The sequence below is a fragment of the Ovis aries genome, chromosome 24 (assembly GCF_016772045.2).
Source record: "Ovis aries strain OAR_USU_Benz2616 breed Rambouillet chromosome 24, ARS-UI_Ramb_v3.0, whole genome shotgun sequence".
Lineage (NCBI taxonomy): Eukaryota > Metazoa > Chordata > Mammalia > Artiodactyla > Bovidae > Ovis > Ovis aries.
This window is the reverse complement of record NC_056077.1, coordinates 35,909,043-35,925,979: the sequence shown is the minus strand read 5'-3', so window position 1 is coordinate 35,925,979 and position 16,937 is coordinate 35,909,043. Positions and strand designations below refer to the sequence as shown.

Below are 16,937 nucleotides of genomic sequence, written 5' to 3'. Positions count from 1 at the left end.
TTCTCTCCATCACCATGATTTTTAACGTGGACCATTTTTACGGTCCTCATTGAATTTGTTACAATGTTGCTTTTATTGTTTACATTCTGCTTTTTTGACCATAAGGCATGTGGGATCCTAGCTCCCCAGTCCGGGATCAAAGCCACACCCACTGCATTGGAAGGCAAAGTCTTAACCACTGGACCACCAGGCAAGTCTCCCATCATGGCAATTTTCTGATCAAAGTCTCCCACACACCGTGAGCAACAGAAAAATTGTGCTCATCACTGCAGCCGTCAAGATGGGTGCCCAGCGCATGGGAGACGCTCTGTGAATGAAGGGTGGAGACAGGATAGGCTTAGGCTGACACACCCTTTCTGCCCCTGTCCTTGGCCTCACACCTATGCAGCTTCACTGACCAGGGACCTTCTGTTAAGAGGGATATTTCCTCCTATCCCTGCTCAGCCCACTCGCATCACAGGGCAAGTGATGAGGGTGGTGGGGGCCTGGGTGAGATGAACTTTAGAGTCTAGCCAGAGAGACGCTCAGTCCACGTGGGAAGGTGACCCACCCAGGGGTCCAGGAAGGATGGAAGGATGGTTTCATGCATGAAGTTTTCCTGGGAATCTGGGTAGGAGGAAGGAAGGACAATTTAGCTGTGGATGCAAGTGGACTGTTAGAAGCTGGAAATGTCCTAGGACAGGTGCTTGATTTTTAAAAGGCGTCCGCCAGGGAACATTGGGAGATCAACACAGGAAGGCAGCTGGTGTAAGGCTGGGGAGGACCAGGCTAAAGGGGCCTGCTCTGCTGTCCTCAGGGTACCTCCAGGGGTCTCTGCAAGCTTTTGATGCTTGAGACTAGAGGCAAAACCAGCTCTAGGAGGTCTTTTTTTTTTTTTCAAGGCTGCTTCCCTTCCCCTTCTTCCAGGAAGCTTTCTTGGGTTCACCCTCCAGATTCCCCTCTCCTGATACCATGTGACTAAAAGCTGAGGTCCAAGCGCTCTCAATAAGTTTCCACCCTGTCTTCCCTCCTACAATGCGTGTCCCAGCACTATCCCTGGACCCTAGCTCAGGGCTGTGCCTCTCTCATCCTTTCTGCATGGGAGAAGATGCCATCAGGTGAGGAGAGAATAGGGGACGACAGTTTGGGGGCTGTGCGGGAGTGGGGGCCTCTCATCTCATCCTGACAGGGGAAGTCCTTCTCTGGGTCTGGCCTCCAACACACCCCTCCCGAGCTCTGGAATGACAAGGAAGCTTCTAGATTCCCACTCTGCTCTAATATCACGTTTCTGTCATTTCTCCTTTTCAGTTCTCCTTTGGGGTCACCCTCGGTGTCCCCTCTGCCCTGGGTGGTGGGATGGACAAGGGGTCCACAGGTAATGAAACAATAAATGGGCTCAAGAATTACAAACCCTCCTTTATTGAGAGGGAGACTGAGAAACAATAATTTATCATGTAGCGAACCCCCAGAGGTCCTGTCCCCATGAGCCCTTGGGGACCGGGGAACAGGACAGGGGGCTCCCTGAGCTTCCTGAGGGCCGTGTGGTGGGCAGCGAGGCGACACATTCAGTCCCAGGCACACAGACCCCATATACCCAGGAGGCGAGGAGTCCACACCCACCCCGCCCCAGGAGGCAGGGCGCGGGAAGGCACGATGGCACGGAAGGCTGGGCAGAGTGGCTGAGTGTCAGGGGTCGACAAAGGACACCATGATGTAGCGGGTGCCCCGAGTGGTGGGCAGCCCCTCATGGTAGTGGGTGAGACGGCCCGGGTGCAGGAGCCCCCAGCCCTTCCTGGGGGACGAGATCACACAGTCGTAGCGCAGGAAGCGGCATCCACCTCCCTGGAGAGACGAGAGGGGAAGGGGCTGGAGAGTGCGCAGACGTGGGGACTGGGTGGTGAGCTGCCCCGAGGCGAGAGAGGCCAAACTGGGCATCAGGGAGGGAGGGGACAAGAGGGGTGAGCATCGGCAGATGGGGGACACAGGACACAGGGGGTAGCCAGCCCAGAAGGGGTCCAGAATATGACCCCAGAGGTCACTGGGAGATGTGACGAGGGCAGACAAGGGGCAGGGAGGTGACCGTGCCTGTGAGGGGGCTGGACACAGGGCCTGGGGGAGGGGAGTGCGTGTGTGTCTGTGTGTGTGGAGGGGCCCGGGGGAACCCTGAGTGGAGGGTAGGGACTCACCTCATAATCCAGGCCCTTGTGGTTGAGGGCGACATTGAGGGTGAAGGTGGATGAGTCGTGATGCGGCCGCAGAGAGGGCTGCTCATCCGGTCGGTAGCGGACCACGAAGTTCATCACCGCCCGGGTCTGCGGGCACAGGGGAGGAGAGGCTGGGGGGATGGCCGGGAGGGTTCTCACTGCTCCCTGGGGGCTGCTCCCCCAGAGCTTCCCTCCTGCAAGGTCTCACTCTGTGTGTTTGACTCTTTGCGACCCCATGGACTGCAGCCTGCCAGGCTCCTCTGTCCATGGGATTCTCCAGACAAGAACACTGGAGTGGGCTGCCGTGCTCGCCTCCAGGGGATCTTCCCGACCCAGGGATCCACCCGACCCAGGGATCCACCCAGGTCTCCTGCATCACAAGCGGCTTCTTTACCATCTGAGCCACCAGGGGAGCCCGGATCTCACTCTATGGGGCCTATTTAAATGTTTCACAGGCCAAAAGGCATTGTGTGGAGCCGTCCAGCCAGCACAGGTGTGGGAAGGCGGAGGAGGGAGCAGGGGTGGCGTGCAGTGGCCCACCTTGGTGTGGTAGCCGGGGAACAGGCTCTCGGTCATGGGTCCCACATACGTCCTCAGGAGCTGTAGCCACTGGTCCTCGTAGCCCACCTGTTTCATGTGGATGTCCACAGTGGGCACGTTCTCGTAGCCTCCCGCCAGCCTAGAGTCCTGTGGGTACAGAGCTGACGCAGTGGTGCCAACTTCTCCTCCTCTTGCTCCCAGGCCTTGGAAGTCTGCGCTCCCTCCTTCTGGAAGTCTCCGCCACGTCTTAGCTGACTCACACCTCCTTCCTCTAAGTCTCAGCGAAGATGTCACCTCTTCTGTGAAGCCCTCGGTCCCCCCGCATCTGGGTCAAGTTTCCCACCTGTGACTCCCGCAGCACTGAGGCTGTCCATCACAGACTTCAGAAGCTAGCTCCCTGCTGCTACTGACGGCAGGTGGGGCTGTGGAGGGCAGAGCTCCACCTGCACGTCCAGGTCAGGGGCTGGTGTCTAAGGACCTGCCCAGGGAGTATTTCTTGAATGCACGGTGGAATGAAAGAATACAGAGGTGCCCCCTGTCTGCCTTTTCCTGCTCGGGGACCCCCTCTCTGTTCCCACTCTCCAGATTCCATTTTCCCTCAATCAGGGAAATGCCCCCTCCCTCCTCCTGGGGGCCCCCTCCTCCGCGGTCCAGGCCCCTCACCTCATGCCGGCCTCCTGACCACTGGCCGTAGTGTTCCATTTCCTCCACCAGCTCATCGCACATTTGCTCAGACAGGAGAGGAAACCAGTACACGTCTGGGCAGGGCTGAGTCAGGACGGGGCAGGGGAAGAAGAAAACAGGGCTGGGTGATGCTCCAGAAGGGGACAGGCAGCCAGTGGGAGGAGACAGAAAGCAGGGAGCAGAAAGGTAAGCCAGGACAGGAGAGAACGTGGAGGGACGGGCAGCTGAGCGTGGGGATGGGCTGGTCGGGGGAGTCAGGAAGGGGACCGATGCGGCCAGAGAAGGTGAGAGCAGTGCTCAGAACTCGGCACAGACAGCACGGTTGCTGGAGCCCTGGGTTCTGGGACAGTGGTTTTCAACCTCGTTTTAAAAAATGTCATTTCACCCATACACCAACACACCCAACGGACAAGGGAGGACCACTGGGATGAATGTTGGGCTGGGGGCTGCATGCCTATCAACTCAGCCCTTGCCTTTGTCTTGCCTGAGCAGAAAACCCCCAGGCACCTGGGCAAGGACCCTGGGAGAACCCCTCATCCAGGTGGTGGGCCCCAGGGGCAGCGGCCATCCCCTTGGGCCGGGGTCCTGAGCGGGGCTCACCTGTTCCACGAGCCCCTCCCCTTCCAGGGCCCGACTGTAGTTCTCGTGAATATACTGCTCCTTCCAGTCCTAGGGGAGAGTGGGGGGGTGCTCCTTGACCTTTGCCCTCTTCACACCACTTGCTCCCACCTGGGAGGACCCCTGCCCAGGCGGCAGGCGACCCTGCCCAGTGCGCACGCGCGTGTGATGGGGCCGGGGCGTGGCATTCCCCTTCAGGGAAGGCCCGAACCATCTGAGCCAGGGGCTGCCGACTCACCAGGGGGTTGTCAAAGATCTGCCAGAGGTCAGGGTGCAGGTGGTCCGTGTCATACCGGGAGGTGGCCAGGAGGCGGCCAAATTCATGCTGATTGCTGAGGTGGAGGAAGATGCCCTGGCAGTGGGCAGAGGGTGTAAGGAGGGCGATGGGGAGCCAGCGTGCTGCCCCCCAGCGCCCCCACCAGGAGCCCCAGGCCCCCTCACCTTGTCCCGAAGGCTCTTACAGAAGGCCATGTCTGGGTCGGTGTCGCTGCCCGAGAACACCTCCCGCTGGGGTAGCTCCATCCTCAGGGTCTCCCCACGGATCACGTAGGCCTGGGATATGTAGGGCACGTTCCACACGCCCCTGGAGGCCCACACAGGGGTCAGCTAGGTGGGTGCCCCCTGCGGGCGGCCCCCTGCCCCCCCCCACCGTCCTGCCCAGTTCACCCCTGGAGCCCCTTCCCTCGGCAGCTGAGAGCTGCGAGGTCCCTCTTGCTTCCCCAGGGAAGCCCTGCTGGTCACAACCCTCTCACACCCGGCTCCACCATCAGTCCTTAGCTACCCCACAACCCAGCACGCCTTCGTGGTGGCCACATGGGGCCCCCGAGTTCGGGCCTTTGGGGCAGGATGGAGGGGTCTGGGAGGGCTCCTGGGTTGGGGGAGGCTGCAAGACTCACACTCGCTTCCTCTGCACCAGCTCCACGTAGTCCTCCGAGCGCGCGTAGTACTCGTCGGGGCTCAGGGCCCCCCAGAAGTTAGACCACAGCTTCCCATGGCGAGACAGCATAGGCGCTATGACCTTCCTGTGGACAAGCGCAGATGAGGGCAGGGAGGAGGCAAGCCCCATGGCCAGAGCGGGAGGTGAGGTTCCCTGGGGACTAATCTGGGGGCCCTCTGGCCAAGCCCGGTGAGAGAGACCTGTTTGCTTCAATGAGGATGCGCAGGGTCTGCGGGTTGGTGATGACGGTGTCAGCGTCCAGGCTGAAGTAGAATTCACACTTGGGGTCCTGCCGGCAGATGTCCCTGGAGGGAACAGACCAAAACACAGATGAACAGGAGCAGGTGGGGGGGGGGGCGGGGGCTGGGTAGGGGGTGGAACTCCCCTGACCCGCAACCCGTGGAAGAGAGAGGAGGGAAAGGGAGTAGAAGGAAGCTGACCAGCTGGAAGTCAGGAGGGAGGAAAAAAAGACCGTGGGGAGCAGGGGAAGGGAGGGAACGGTGCAGGCGCCCCGCCCGAGGCTCACTCACATGGCCATGTCCCTGGCCTCTCCTGGGGTCAGGGCTTCCTCGGGCCCCACCAGCTTCACAGCAGAGAAGTGGTCCTGGAGCTGGGGCCAGGAGTCATCGATGTGGGGCTCGTGGTACACCTCCTGGAGGTGCGGGGAGAAGAGACTAGAGTGGGGACGCCGGGAGGGCAGAAAGGTGGCATCTAAGGGACAGGACGGGGCGGGAGGAACACTTCCTGCAGGAGGAAAGGCTACAGGAAGGAGTCTGGGCTGTGGGGAGAAGTCTGATCTGGGCAGCAGGGGTGGGGAGGTCCCTTGGGAGGGAGAGGCTGGCAGTCGGGGTGTCTCACGTTGTTGTGCAGGAAGAGCGTGACCCTGTCGGGGGGGTAGTCCAGGAGCAGCAGCCGCTGGAGGAAGCGGGGCAGGAACGGGGTAGGTTGTTCCACAAACACAGCCAGAAGTACCCGGGGGGGAGGCTGGAAGATTCAACAATGTGACAGGTCTCAGAGGAAAGCCCAGCTCCCCTACCCAGTTTGTCCTCCGCACCCTGCCAAGTTTAGTGGAGGGTGGGGAGGCGGGGGGATCTCCAGGGGCTTTGCCTCCACCCCTACTGCCCAGCACCCTCCTGGTACCCTCTGCTTCAGAGCACTCTCCCACCCACCCTGGCACCCCCTCCTCACCTGCCCCCCCGGGAGTGGCCTCCGGTCCTGGTTACAGAAGCCACAGCCTCCTTCAGGAGTCCAGCCGTTGGGGACGTAGTTTCCCAGGTAATTCAGCTGGAGCTGTTGGGAGAGGCGGTGAGAAGCTGAGGTGGGGCCAGGGGTGAGGGAGGTGGGGGCAGGGACCGGAGAAGGGCAGGGGGAGCGTGGGCACAGAGAACCTCTTCCAGCTCCTGCGCTTCCGGGGCCGGGGAGGTCTCACGGCTCGGAAGGCCTGGAGGAAACTGGGGGGCTGTGGGATCAGGACTGACTGGGGCAGGGGCTGGGCTGAGGGGAGAAGCGATTGGAGCACCTTCGTGGGACCGTTCCCATGGACTACAACAGGAAGCGTGTCGTAGGCCACATTCCGGATACGCACTCGATTCCGACCAAACTTTAAAACCACCTCATCTGGGGAAGAAAGTCCAGGCTTTAGACTCCCTTACTCTAGAAACTGCCAATCAGCAGGTGCTTCTAAATACAGTGGAGGTGGTGGTGGTGGGGGTACCCAGGTGTTCTAGAGGATGAAGGACCGTGGTCCATGGGGCAGGGATGGGATAACGTCTCTCTCTGAGGGCACTGGCCAGGCTGCTGCCACCTGGGGAGCCCCATCACTTACTACCTGTGCCCCCCGGGGAAGTCTCTGGCCCCGCAGGGAGGTGGTTTCCCCATATGTAACCAGTGGGTAATCACAGACCGCCTTTCATAGGATTGTTATGTTCAATGAAATTCAAGAAGGAAAACCCTGACCCAGAGCCTGGCACGTAGCAATGGACGTGTACAACAGGGGCTGCTGCTATTCCTGGTAGCAGAGTGCACCTTATTCTGTGGGCCATTCAGACTTTTGCTGAAGTTAACACAGAGGTGAGCTGAAGTTCACCCCTGATCTACCAGGAGCCCCGCCCACATTCAGGATCCCTAACAGCCTCTCTCATCGTCCCTTTTCTCATTGCTGTCTCCTCACCTAAAGCCCCGTTGAGGTTCTGAAATATCCGCGATTTATGATCCAGACTAAGGCCGAGTTTCTCCTGGATGGGATGAGGTAGGGGCAGTGAATTAAAGAGGAGCTGAGACATCTCTTCCCACTCTTTCCTCTCTGTGTCTTTCTGAAAGCCTCTTGACTCCTTTCCTTAGGGCCTGCCACCCCCCAGAGCTGCGGGGATGGGGGCCCTTCTCGGCCTCTCCCTACCCTCAGTCCTGGGTCCAGGTAGAGCCGAGTGTAGAAGAGCTGATCGTCATCGTCATCTTTGTACTTCCACTGGCGGACGATTTGGTGGATGGTGGGGGCGAAGCCGATGAATCCTGGCAGGGGGAGAGGATGCGCTGACTCCCAGACTCCCCAGTGTCCCAGGGCCGGTCCCCACTCCCTCGCCCGCCCTCAAGCACCTGGGACACTCCATTCCCCACCACTGCTGGACCCTCTGCCACTCACCACCAGAGTTGAGGAAGCGCTTCCCTGTGCCCACCTCAGGGTACTGCTCTGCTAAGCCCCACTCAGGCCAGCAGAAGCTCTCTGCGGAGAAGAGCAGGCGGCTGCCACTCTGGATGAACTTCTTCAGCAGCTCCGAGGGGCCGCCAGCCAGAACCACATCATAGCTGAGGGAGGCAGAGGGCGATGAGGAGGACGGCCACTAGGAATCTCCCTATCCTCTCCCCTTCTGTCCGCCCCCTCCCCTTTACCTGTCCACAAACATGATGACCATATCTTCCCTCTCTGCATATTTCTCCATTTCCTTCTTGAGCCACCTGACTTTCTGTCCTCCACCGACCGTTCTGGCGACATCACCGCCTCGCCACTCCTCTCCCAGGCCCAGGGTCTGTGGGGAAGACCCAGAATGCCAGGGAGGGTCTCAGGTGGCCAGGTGGGCTCATCGCCCTTACCAGGCTCACCGGAGGGTCCCAGGCATCCAGCCCTTGGCCCACTCTGGGTGGGGGTCCAGGCGCCATCCCGACCCCTTCGAGGGGCCCGGGAGGGTGTTCCTCTCCTCACCCGCACAGTGTAGTTGAAAAACTCCGCTGACTGCAGGAAACGCCGGTATCCCTCTGTCTCCGCTGTGGCCACGGTGATCACCAGCAGCTTTTCTGTCACCAGACAGGACTCAGCACCCAGCTTGCTGCCCCATGTACTCAGATCACCGACCACCTCCCCTCCCCCCACTCTCCCCCACCCCCAACGCTGCTCCTGACCCTGTGTGTGTGTTAGTCGCTCAGTGGTGTCTGGCTCTTCGCGGCCCCATAGACTGTAGCTCACCAGGCTCCCCTGTCCATGGACTTCTCCAGGCCAGAATACTGGAGTGTGTTGCCATTCCCTTCTCCAGGGGATCTTCCCGACCCAGAGATCGAACCCAGGTCTCCCCCACTGCAGGCGGATTCTTCACCGTCTGAGTCACCAGGGAAGCATACCCTCTTTTCCCTTATCCCTTCTTAAATTATTCTAACCCAGGGAAACGTCAACCCCAGTGAGAGCGGAATGCTAGTAACACTCAGAAATTCGCGGTCAGTGAGCGAAGTGGAGCGGAGGGGTAGCTGGACACCCCAGTTCTGGGCGAGGCATCGTGTGATTCAGCCCTAGGGAGCCCGCTGACCGAGGGAGAGGCCAGCCTAGATCCCCCTCCCCGGCCCAAGCCCGCAGACACGTCAGCCCAGCGCCGGTCGTCCCTCCTGGGGTTCTCACCTGGGTTGACGGGATCGCTGCCCCGGTGTCGATCTGAGGCCGAGGCGGCAGGAGACGGCGACAGCAGTAGCAGCAGTAGTAGCAGGGGCCGGAGTCCCGGGCCCGAGGCCATGGCGGAGAGCGGGCCGAGCTGCACACAGGCCCGCATCCGGCTCTGGCTGTCTGCCTTGGATCCCAACTCGGGAGAGGGGCTCTAGAAAAAGGACCGGGGCTACTGTACGGCCAGCAGCTAGGAGGAGCCCAGTTGGGGCTCCGCCCTGGGGGTGAAAAAAAAAAAAGGCGTAGCCGGAGGTTACAGAAAACTCCAGATGCCGGAGCCCTAGACAAGGCGAGGATTGTCCCAGGCCGCCGGCAGAGCTGTACGAGCGGAGGGGGCGCCCGGCCCGGAGGCGGGGGAAGGGCAGGGAGTGCGGCTGGCGATCCCGAGCCGAGGTTCTTTCAGAGCCAGCCCGGCCCCCTGCCAGCCTAACACTTGAGGAAACTGAAACGCGGAGAGGGGAAGTGACCCCTTGAGGGTCCAGGAGGACCCGGAGGCGGGTCTTTGCCACAGCCCAGCCTGGAGCAGCCGGGCGGAAGACCGGGAGAGCTAGGCAGTGGGGCCGCGCCGAAAGGGGACGGCGGCAGGGACGGAGGGGGCCAAGGAGGCTGCAGTCTCAGGAGGGCTGGGGGTTGAGGTTTTGGCAGAGGATCCTCTGGGACTTCCCACTTAAGCCTGCCCATTTTCTTTCGCTACTCTGGCCCATCATCTCCACGGCCCGGGGGAGGGGCTCCAGGGGCTGCCTCTGTGATGATTCTACGTTCGGAAGGGCCAAAGGAAAATGACGTTTCTTGAAAGATCGCTGGCACCGTCTCTTTAAAATGACCCATTTCGGGGGTTCCGAAATAACACAGCTGCACCGAGGCCGGAAGTAGTTTTGCCCGTAAAAAATATGGCGGAAAGCTTTCTGGTCTCCAAGGGAACACCGCGTAATTAGTCAAAAACCTGTGGGCTGACTCCGCGCACGCGCAGGAGCACTCGTCGCCGGACGTCATGATGCCCCGACCCACTGCACGTGATTTAGCACGCGTGCGCAGTAGGTCCATCTTGCAGCTGTGTTGTGGAAATGGTGGAGAAGAAAACTTCGGGTAAGTGAGCTTCTGGCTGTTGTCCCACTCTCTTCCTCTCAGATTCGAACCTGGCCGAGGATTCCCTCACCCGGTTATTAGTCTCAAATCCCTCCTCCGGCGCTCGGGTACTGACAGCCCCCTAAACCCGGGGCAGCTCCCCTTCTGTTCACGTTTTATTCATGCCTGCTGCAAACCGGGCGCTGGGGATGAAGAAAGAAGGAAGATCTTTTGCATCCAAGAGCTGCTTTCCGGGAGCGGGCCGACACGCAGATCTACCATTACGTTTCAGAGTGATACGTGCTATGGTAGAGGGATGCAAAGCTCCTGGACTCAGGGAGGAGTGGCATCCAGCCCAACTTCTGGGAAGGAGAGGATAGGGAAGGCTTGGAGGGAAAGAAAACGCTTGGACTATGTCTTGAAAGTTATGGTTTCGCTTCGTGCAGGTGCGTGGGGACTCCTTCCCTGCAGCGGTAATTGCAGGCGCCAAGGCAGGAGAGCAAGAAAACGTAGATCGCTTAGGAAATCAAGTTCACAGTTCCAGGGCTTGTGGAGGAGAGAGAGGCTGGAGGACAAGGGAAAGGTCCCCTTGAAAGGCATTTTAAACACTGCTGACGAGTTTAAACTCTATGGAGAGGGCAGTGAAGAACCTTCAACGGCTTTTAACGCAGGGGATTGACGCAAACAAATTTATCTCTTAGAAGAGGACTTAAGTGCAAAGGGTGGATTGGAGGGGCTATAGCCACGCTGTCCGGTAGAAATTTCTGGGATGATGGGAATGTTTTTAATCAGCACTATTCAGTATGGCAGCCAATGGCCGCCTGTGACTATCGAGCACTTGAAATGTGGTTGGTTAGACTGAGGAACTTAATTTAAAATTGCATGCATTTTAATGAATTACATCTTAATTAATCTACATCTAAACTAAAATAACCTCATGTGGCTAGTGGCTGCTTTATTATGTAGCACAGGTCCAGAGATTGGAAGGCCAGTTAGGAAGCTATTGAGTAATCCAGATAAAAAGTGGTGAGGGTGGGAGCAATCTACCAGATTGACTTGTAATAAATCCAGTCATGTCCTCTTAAAACCCCTCACTGGATCTCTGTCACCCTCACCATAATCCAAGCCCAGGAAATTCCCTGGTGGTCTAGTGGAATGGACCCTAAGGACCTTTCACTGCCAAGACCTGGGTTCAATCCTTGGTTGGGAAACTAAGATGCCACAAGCCTTGCAGTGCAGCCAAAAAATAAAATATGATTCCCCAATCCAAATTCATATAGACACTTAAAGGTAATATTCTTAATGGTCTGCCTGACTTCATTGAAGGGATTCCCTGGTGGCTCAGAGGTTAAAGGGTCTGCCTGCAATGCTGGAGACCTGGGTTCAATCCCTGGGTTGGGAAGATCCCATGGAGAAGGAAATGGCAACCCACTCCAGTATTCTTGCCTGGAGAATCCCATGGACGGAGGAGCCTGGTGGGCTACAGTCCATGGGGTCGCAAAGAATCAGACACGACTGAATGACTTCACTGACTTCATATCCCCTGCCTACATACTTTATAATACCAGCCATATAGAACTTTAAAAAATGTATTGAAGACACTGCAGTCTTTGATCCAGGCCTTCTCTCATGCTGGTACCGAAGTCTAAGACACGTTCCCCTCCTCCAATCAGGCTAACTGCTGTCCATCAGTCAGGCCTCAACCTAGGCTTACTTTCCCCTGGAAAAGCTTCCTGACTACCCCAAGACCTGGTGGCTCAGACGGTGAAGAATCTGTCTGGAATGCAGGAGACTCGGGTTCAATCCCTGGGTTGGGAAGATGCCCTGGAGAAGGAAATGGCAACCCACTCCAGTATCTCTGCCTGGAGAATTCCATGGACAGAGGAACTTGGTGGGCTGTAGTCCATAGGGTCTCAGAGTCAGACAGGACAGAGTGACTAACACACACCCCAAGAACAGGCCATGTGTTTCTGTTGTGTGTTTCGTAGTACTTTGCACTTCCCCATCCTAGCATATACTCTCCTGTACTGTGCTTGTTGATGTGATCATTTATATCCCCCACCTGATGTTAAACTCTGGTTGTCTTCCCAGAACCCAGGGCACCGCCTGGTACTAGGAAGGGAGGCAGTATAGTGCAGTGATCAAGAGGATTTTTTTGATGCTGGGCAGTTCTGGGCTTGAGTTCTGACCCAGGAGCTGCTTATTAGCTGTGTGAACTTTGGACAGGTTTCTTAACCTCTGAACTCCAGTAAACTGGAGATGATAGTGATAGCTGTCTCATAAGGTTGATGTAAAGATTAAAGGATTCCCTTTATGCAGAGAGATTAGTACAGTCAGACCTCAGATATGCAGGCTTGATTCTCAACCACCGTGATTAAGTGAGTATCACAATAAAGTTGAGTCACACCAATTTTTCGATTTCCCATTGCATATAAAAATTATGTTTACACTGTAGTCAATTAAGTGTGCAGTAGCATTATGTCAATATATATGCTTTATTAAAATATTTTTTTGAAATTTATTTGGCTATATTGGGTCTTTGTTGTGGCATGTGAGATCTTTCTTTTATTTTTTACTTGTGGCATGTGGAATCTATTAATAGTTCCCTGACCAGGGTTCAAACCCAGGGTCCCGTGCATTCTAAGAACAGTCTTAGCCACTGGCCTACCAGGGAAGTCCCTGTGTATGCTTTAATTTAAAAATACTTTTTGCTAAAAAGCACTAGCCATCATCTAAGCCTTCAGCACATTGTAACCTTTTTTGCTGTTGGACTTCCTTTGTGGCTCAGATGGTAAAGCGTCTGCCTACAATGCAGGAAACCCAGGTTCGATCCCTGGGTCGGGAAGACCCTCTGGAGAAGGAAATGGCAATCCACTCAGTACTCTTGCCTGGAAAATCCCATGGATGGAGGAGCATGGTAGGCTGCAGTCCATGGGGTCGCAAAGAGTCGGACAGGACTGAGCGGCTTCACTCACTTTCACTTTTGCTGTTGGAGGGTTTTGCCTCAGTGTGGGTGGCTGCTGACTGATCAGGGTGTGGTTGCTGAAGGCTGGGGGGCTGTTGCGATTGCTTAAAATAAGGCAGCAGTGACGTTTGCCACATCGGTTGACTCTTCCTTTCATGAAGGATTTTTCGGTAGCCTGCAATACTGCTTGATTGCGTTTTATCCAGAATAGAACTTCTTCCAAAATTGGAGTTCATCCTCTGAAACCCTACCGCTGCCAGGGTTTTACATCAACTAAGTTATGTAACGTTCTGAATCATTTGTTGTCGTTTCACCAATCTTTACAACATCTTCACCAGGTGTGGTTTCCATCTTAAGCACCACTTTCTTGACTCATCCATGAAAATTGTATCATAAGATTGCAGCAATTCAGTCCCATCTTCAGGCTCCTCTTCTAATTCTAGTTCTCTCACTATTTCCACCACGTCTGCAGTTACTTCCTAAGTCATCCTTGAGGGTTGAATCAGCTTCTTCCAAACTCTGGTTCGTGTTGATATTTTTTCCCTCTCCCATGAATCACAAATGTTCTTCATGACATCTAGAATTCTGAATCCTTTCCAGGAGGTTTTCCATGGACTATGCCCAGCTCCATCAGAGGAATCATTATCTATGGTAGCAACAGCCTTATGAAATACATGTCTTAAATAATAAGACTTGAAAATCAAAGTTACTCCTTGGTTCGTGGGCTGCAGAATAGTATTGTGGCATGAAAACAACATTGATTTTGCTGTACATCTCCATTAGAGCTCTTGAGTGCCTGGGTACATTGAAAGGCATCTTTTCTCCTGAGAAGTAGGTATCAACAGTGGGCTTCAAATATTCAGTCAACTATGTTATAAACAAATGTGCTGTCATCCAGGCTTTGTTGTTCCATTTATAGAGCAAGGGCAGAGTAGATCTAGCCTAATTCTTGAGGGCCTAGAATTTTCAGACTGGTAAATGAGCACTGTCCTCAACTTAAAGTCATCAGCCACTTGAGCCCCTAACAAGAGAGCCAGCCTATCCTTTGAAGCTTTGAAGTCAGGGATGGACTTCTCTCTAGCTAGGAAAGTCCTGGATGGCCTCTTCTAATAGAAGCTAGTTTGTCTACACTGAAAGTCTATTGTTTAATGTAGCCACCTTCATTAATTGTCTTAGCTAGCTCTTCTGAGTTTTCCTCTTTTGGCCAGACCATGCAGCATCCATGATCTTAGTTCCCCAACCTGGGATCAAACCTGGCCCCACAGCACTGAAAGCATAGAGTTCTAACCACTGGAGCACCAGGGAGCTCCTTTAGGTCATTCTTGCTGTAGCATTTATTGCACTTTGCACTTTTATATTATGGTGACATCTTCTTTCCATAAACCTCACGAACCAACTTCTGCTAGCTTGGGACAGCTGACTGGTGGAGCAGCCAGAACTCACACCCATTTATCCATTACATTAGCTGTCCTGAGTGTGACTGGTTCCCGTTGAGTGAGAGTTGGTTTGCTTGGGGTGAGTTTGGAGTGGAAGAGAGGTAGGGAAATAAAACGTCACATGGACTGTGCTCTCACAGCAGAGTGGCTGTGAAGTTAGACACATGAGAATTCAGCAGGTTTTCCTATGGAGGAGAAAGTACCAGTTGAGTGGGGGGTGGGGGTGGGGGTTGAAGATGCAAGGGAGGGGGAAGACTTGAACTCAGAGTGAAGGATTTGGGTTTAGCAGTGGGACTTGCGGGTGCATCCACTTGGAATGGAGGGAGACGGGGGTACCCGTGCAGTCATGATTGAGCGTGGGCTGATGGATAAGCATCTCTCTGTGGTGGCTTGTCCTTTGAGCTGGAAAATGAGATTGCTGTGCGTAAAGGCTGAGTGCCTCAAGGTCCCGGTGGTGCCTGGGAAAGCCAAGTGCACTGTGGTCTCCACCGGCACAGTTGTGTGGTTTCTGCCAGCAATGAGAGGTCTCTAGGAGACATTTCACTGCCCAGGTCTGGGATTGGGAGGAAAGAATGGGGCCCAAAGGATGGAAACCAGGCATGAATGGCTGAGACAGTGGTCTTAGGTGGCTGAGAAGGAAGCAGCCAGAATGGGCGATACATTGGGAGGAGATCCAGGGGCCAAGGGTTTGGGGACTAGGGTGAGGTCAGAGAACTGTGGCTCCCACCCCCTGGACATCTTCCTTCCACCCACGGCCCAGAGCCGAGGCTGCCCAGCGTCTCTCTTCTCTGCTCCCGTAACTCTTGTGGCCCTGTCCCATCTAGTTCGCTCCCAGGACCCTGGACAGCGGCGGGTGCTGGACCGGGCAGCCCGGCAGCGCCGCATCAACAGGCAGCTCGAGGCCTTGGAGAATGACAACTTCCAGGACGACCCCCACGCAGGCCTCCCCCAGCTGGGCAAGCGGCTGCCTCAGTTTGATGACGACGCAGATACTGGTGAGGCGGGTAGAGGAGGAACGGGGCGCCGTGGGGTGGTGGTGGTGGGGCAGGCCCGGGAGGCAAGGCTGCAGGAAGAGGGAAGAGCCTGGCTGGGTCAGGGTTGTGTAAGGATGTCGGGCTGGGGGATGGATGGCCTGCGAGCTCCTCTGGCTCCCTTCAGCCAAGCCCTCTCCCAGTCTCTGCCTCAGTTTCCTTTCCTGTGTGTAGAATAAAGAAGCCAGGGGGAGATGAGCCCTTAAGATTGCCTCTGGCTCTGATGTGGAGCTTTAGGTATCAGGAGTGTGGAGATGGAGGAAGGCTCGGGTTGGAGAAGCGGGAGGCAGGGAAGGATGGTAGAGAGAGGCCAGCTTAGAACCTGGCAGGCACCTGGGCAGGGAAGGGACACAGGGGCATTGGGAACAGTGGGGCAGAGAAGCCGGTGTCTTCCTGGGTGAGGGCCAAGTAACTCATCGCCCTTGATGTCTAGGAAAGAAAAAGAAGAAAACGCGAGGTGATCATTTTAAACTCCGCTTCCGAAAAAACTTTCAGGCCTTGCTGGAGGAGCAGGTGAGAGGAGCTGGCTGGGAGGACCCCACGGGGCAGGGATGCACCTGGCGAGATCCCTGTGTGGGTGGAGCAGTCAGAGCCGGCCCTGCCCCCTTGTCTCTGCAGAACCTGAGTGTGGCTGAGGGCCCTAACTACCTGACGGCCTGTGCAGGACCCCCGTCCCGGCCCCAGCGCCCCTTCTGTGCTGTCTGCGGCTTCCCCTCCCCCTACACCTGTGTCAGCTGTGGCGCCCGGTACTGCACTGTGCGCTGTCTGGGCACCCACCAGGAGACCAGGTGAGAGGGGCCTCCCCTGGCCCACACCCTCCCCCTCCTCCCTCCAGCAGCCTAGGGACCCTCTGCTCATCCAGGGCTTCCTCTGCCCGCAGGTGCCTGAAGTGGACTGTGTGATCCTGGGTGTCCCCAGAGAGGAAGGCCCCGTGCATCGCCCAGCTGCAGAGAGAGCGTCACCGAAGGAAAAGATGCTCCTCCCGGAGCAAGAGGGCAGCCCAGCAAAGCCCATGTCCTGTCCTCCAGGGAGACCAGCCTCGCTTCCAGGGCCGGAGGCAGGGTGGTGCCTGAGCCCTCAGAGTGCAGTTGTAATAAAAGGTCTCGTGTGAGGAGGAGCCTGCCCGGGTGGTTCTGTGGGATTTTGGGGGTGAGGCTGGTGGGTCCCTTGTTTCTCGAACTCGCTGCTCTGTGTCTTTTCCTCCTACCTGTCAATCACTCCTTCCATTGTCTGCCCCTCTGGGTCCCTGACCAGGAGAGATGCTGTCCTATTCTTCCGCTATGTCATTGCATTTCTCGGCTGCTGCTTTTGGTCGCTTTTTTGGTTATTGATCTAGTTTTTTTTTGCATTTTCTTTCTCTAGTTCCTCTGAGTGTATTTTGAGTCCCAGGACTGGTGATGGGAAAGTGGAGTGAGGGCTGGGGATGGGAATGTAGAAGGGTAACACAGAAGGAGCCAGCCCTGTCTTTGTCTCTGATTCTTACCCAAAGGGGAGAGACTGGGCCCTTGTCCTTGGTGCCGCCCATCCAAGTTGTCCTTAGGAAGCCCGTCTTATCATGG

The 16,937-nt window shown here is 56.3% G+C and overlaps 2 protein-coding genes across 2 annotated transcripts; one reads left to right on the top strand and one right to left on the bottom strand.

Moving 5' to 3' along the window:
• Positions 1-1,375: 1,375 nt before the first annotated feature.
• Positions 1,376-9,316, bottom strand: PLOD3 (procollagen-lysine,2-oxoglutarate 5-dioxygenase 3). Its single transcript, XM_042240578.2, has 19 exons — positions 8,843-9,316; positions 8,159-8,250; positions 7,849-7,985; positions 7,601-7,764; positions 7,358-7,470; positions 7,133-7,196; positions 6,482-6,579; positions 6,151-6,252; positions 5,821-5,946; positions 5,493-5,614; positions 5,163-5,267; positions 4,922-5,047; positions 4,467-4,608; positions 4,264-4,377; positions 4,008-4,076; positions 3,387-3,491; positions 2,724-2,870; positions 2,166-2,291; positions 1,376-1,821 (listed from the first exon to the last, which is right to left on the bottom strand). The coding sequence occupies exons 1-19, from the start codon at positions 8,988-8,990 to the stop codon at positions 1,666-1,668; spliced, it is 2,256 nt and encodes a 751-aa protein (XP_042096512.1). The 5' UTR covers positions 8,991-9,316; the 3' UTR covers positions 1,376-1,665.
• A 607-nt stretch (positions 9,317-9,923) lies between these two features.
• ZNHIT1 (zinc finger HIT-type containing 1) lies at positions 9,924-16,490 on the top strand. The gene is made up of 5 exons (XM_004020994.6): positions 9,924-9,967; positions 15,172-15,342; positions 15,812-15,891; positions 15,997-16,166; positions 16,259-16,490. Exons 1-5 carry the CDS (start codon positions 9,946-9,948, stop codon positions 16,278-16,280), a joined length of 465 nt encoding a protein of 154 aa, XP_004021043.1. The 5' UTR covers positions 9,924-9,945; the 3' UTR covers positions 16,281-16,490.
• The last annotated feature ends 447 nt before the right edge of the window (positions 16,491-16,937 follow it).

Excerpts from the sequence above, each read along its gene's own strand:
- PLOD3 (XM_042240578.2), bottom strand. The coding sequence starts at position 8,990 with ATGCGGGCCTGTGTGCAGCTCGGCCCGCTCTCCGCCATGGCCTCGGGC. Across the intron at positions 6,580-7,132 it reads GAACCTCAACGGGGCTTTAG|ATGAGGTGGTTTTAAAGTTT; the intron begins GTGAGGAGACAG and ends TTTCTTCCCCAG. Across the intron at positions 3,492-4,007 it reads GGGAGGGGCTCGTGGAACAG|CCCTGCCCAGACGTGTACTG; the intron begins GTGAGCCCCGCT and ends GTCCTGACTCAG.
- ZNHIT1 (XM_004020994.6), top strand. The coding sequence starts at position 9,946 with ATGGTGGAGAAGAAAACTTCGG. Across the intron at positions 15,343-15,811 it reads TGATGACGACGCAGATACTG|GAAAGAAAAAGAAGAAAACG; the intron begins GTGAGGCGGGTA and ends CTTGATGTCTAG. Across the intron at positions 16,167-16,258 it reads GGCACCCACCAGGAGACCAG|GTGCCTGAAGTGGACTGTGT; the intron begins GTGAGAGGGGCC and ends CTCTGCCCGCAG.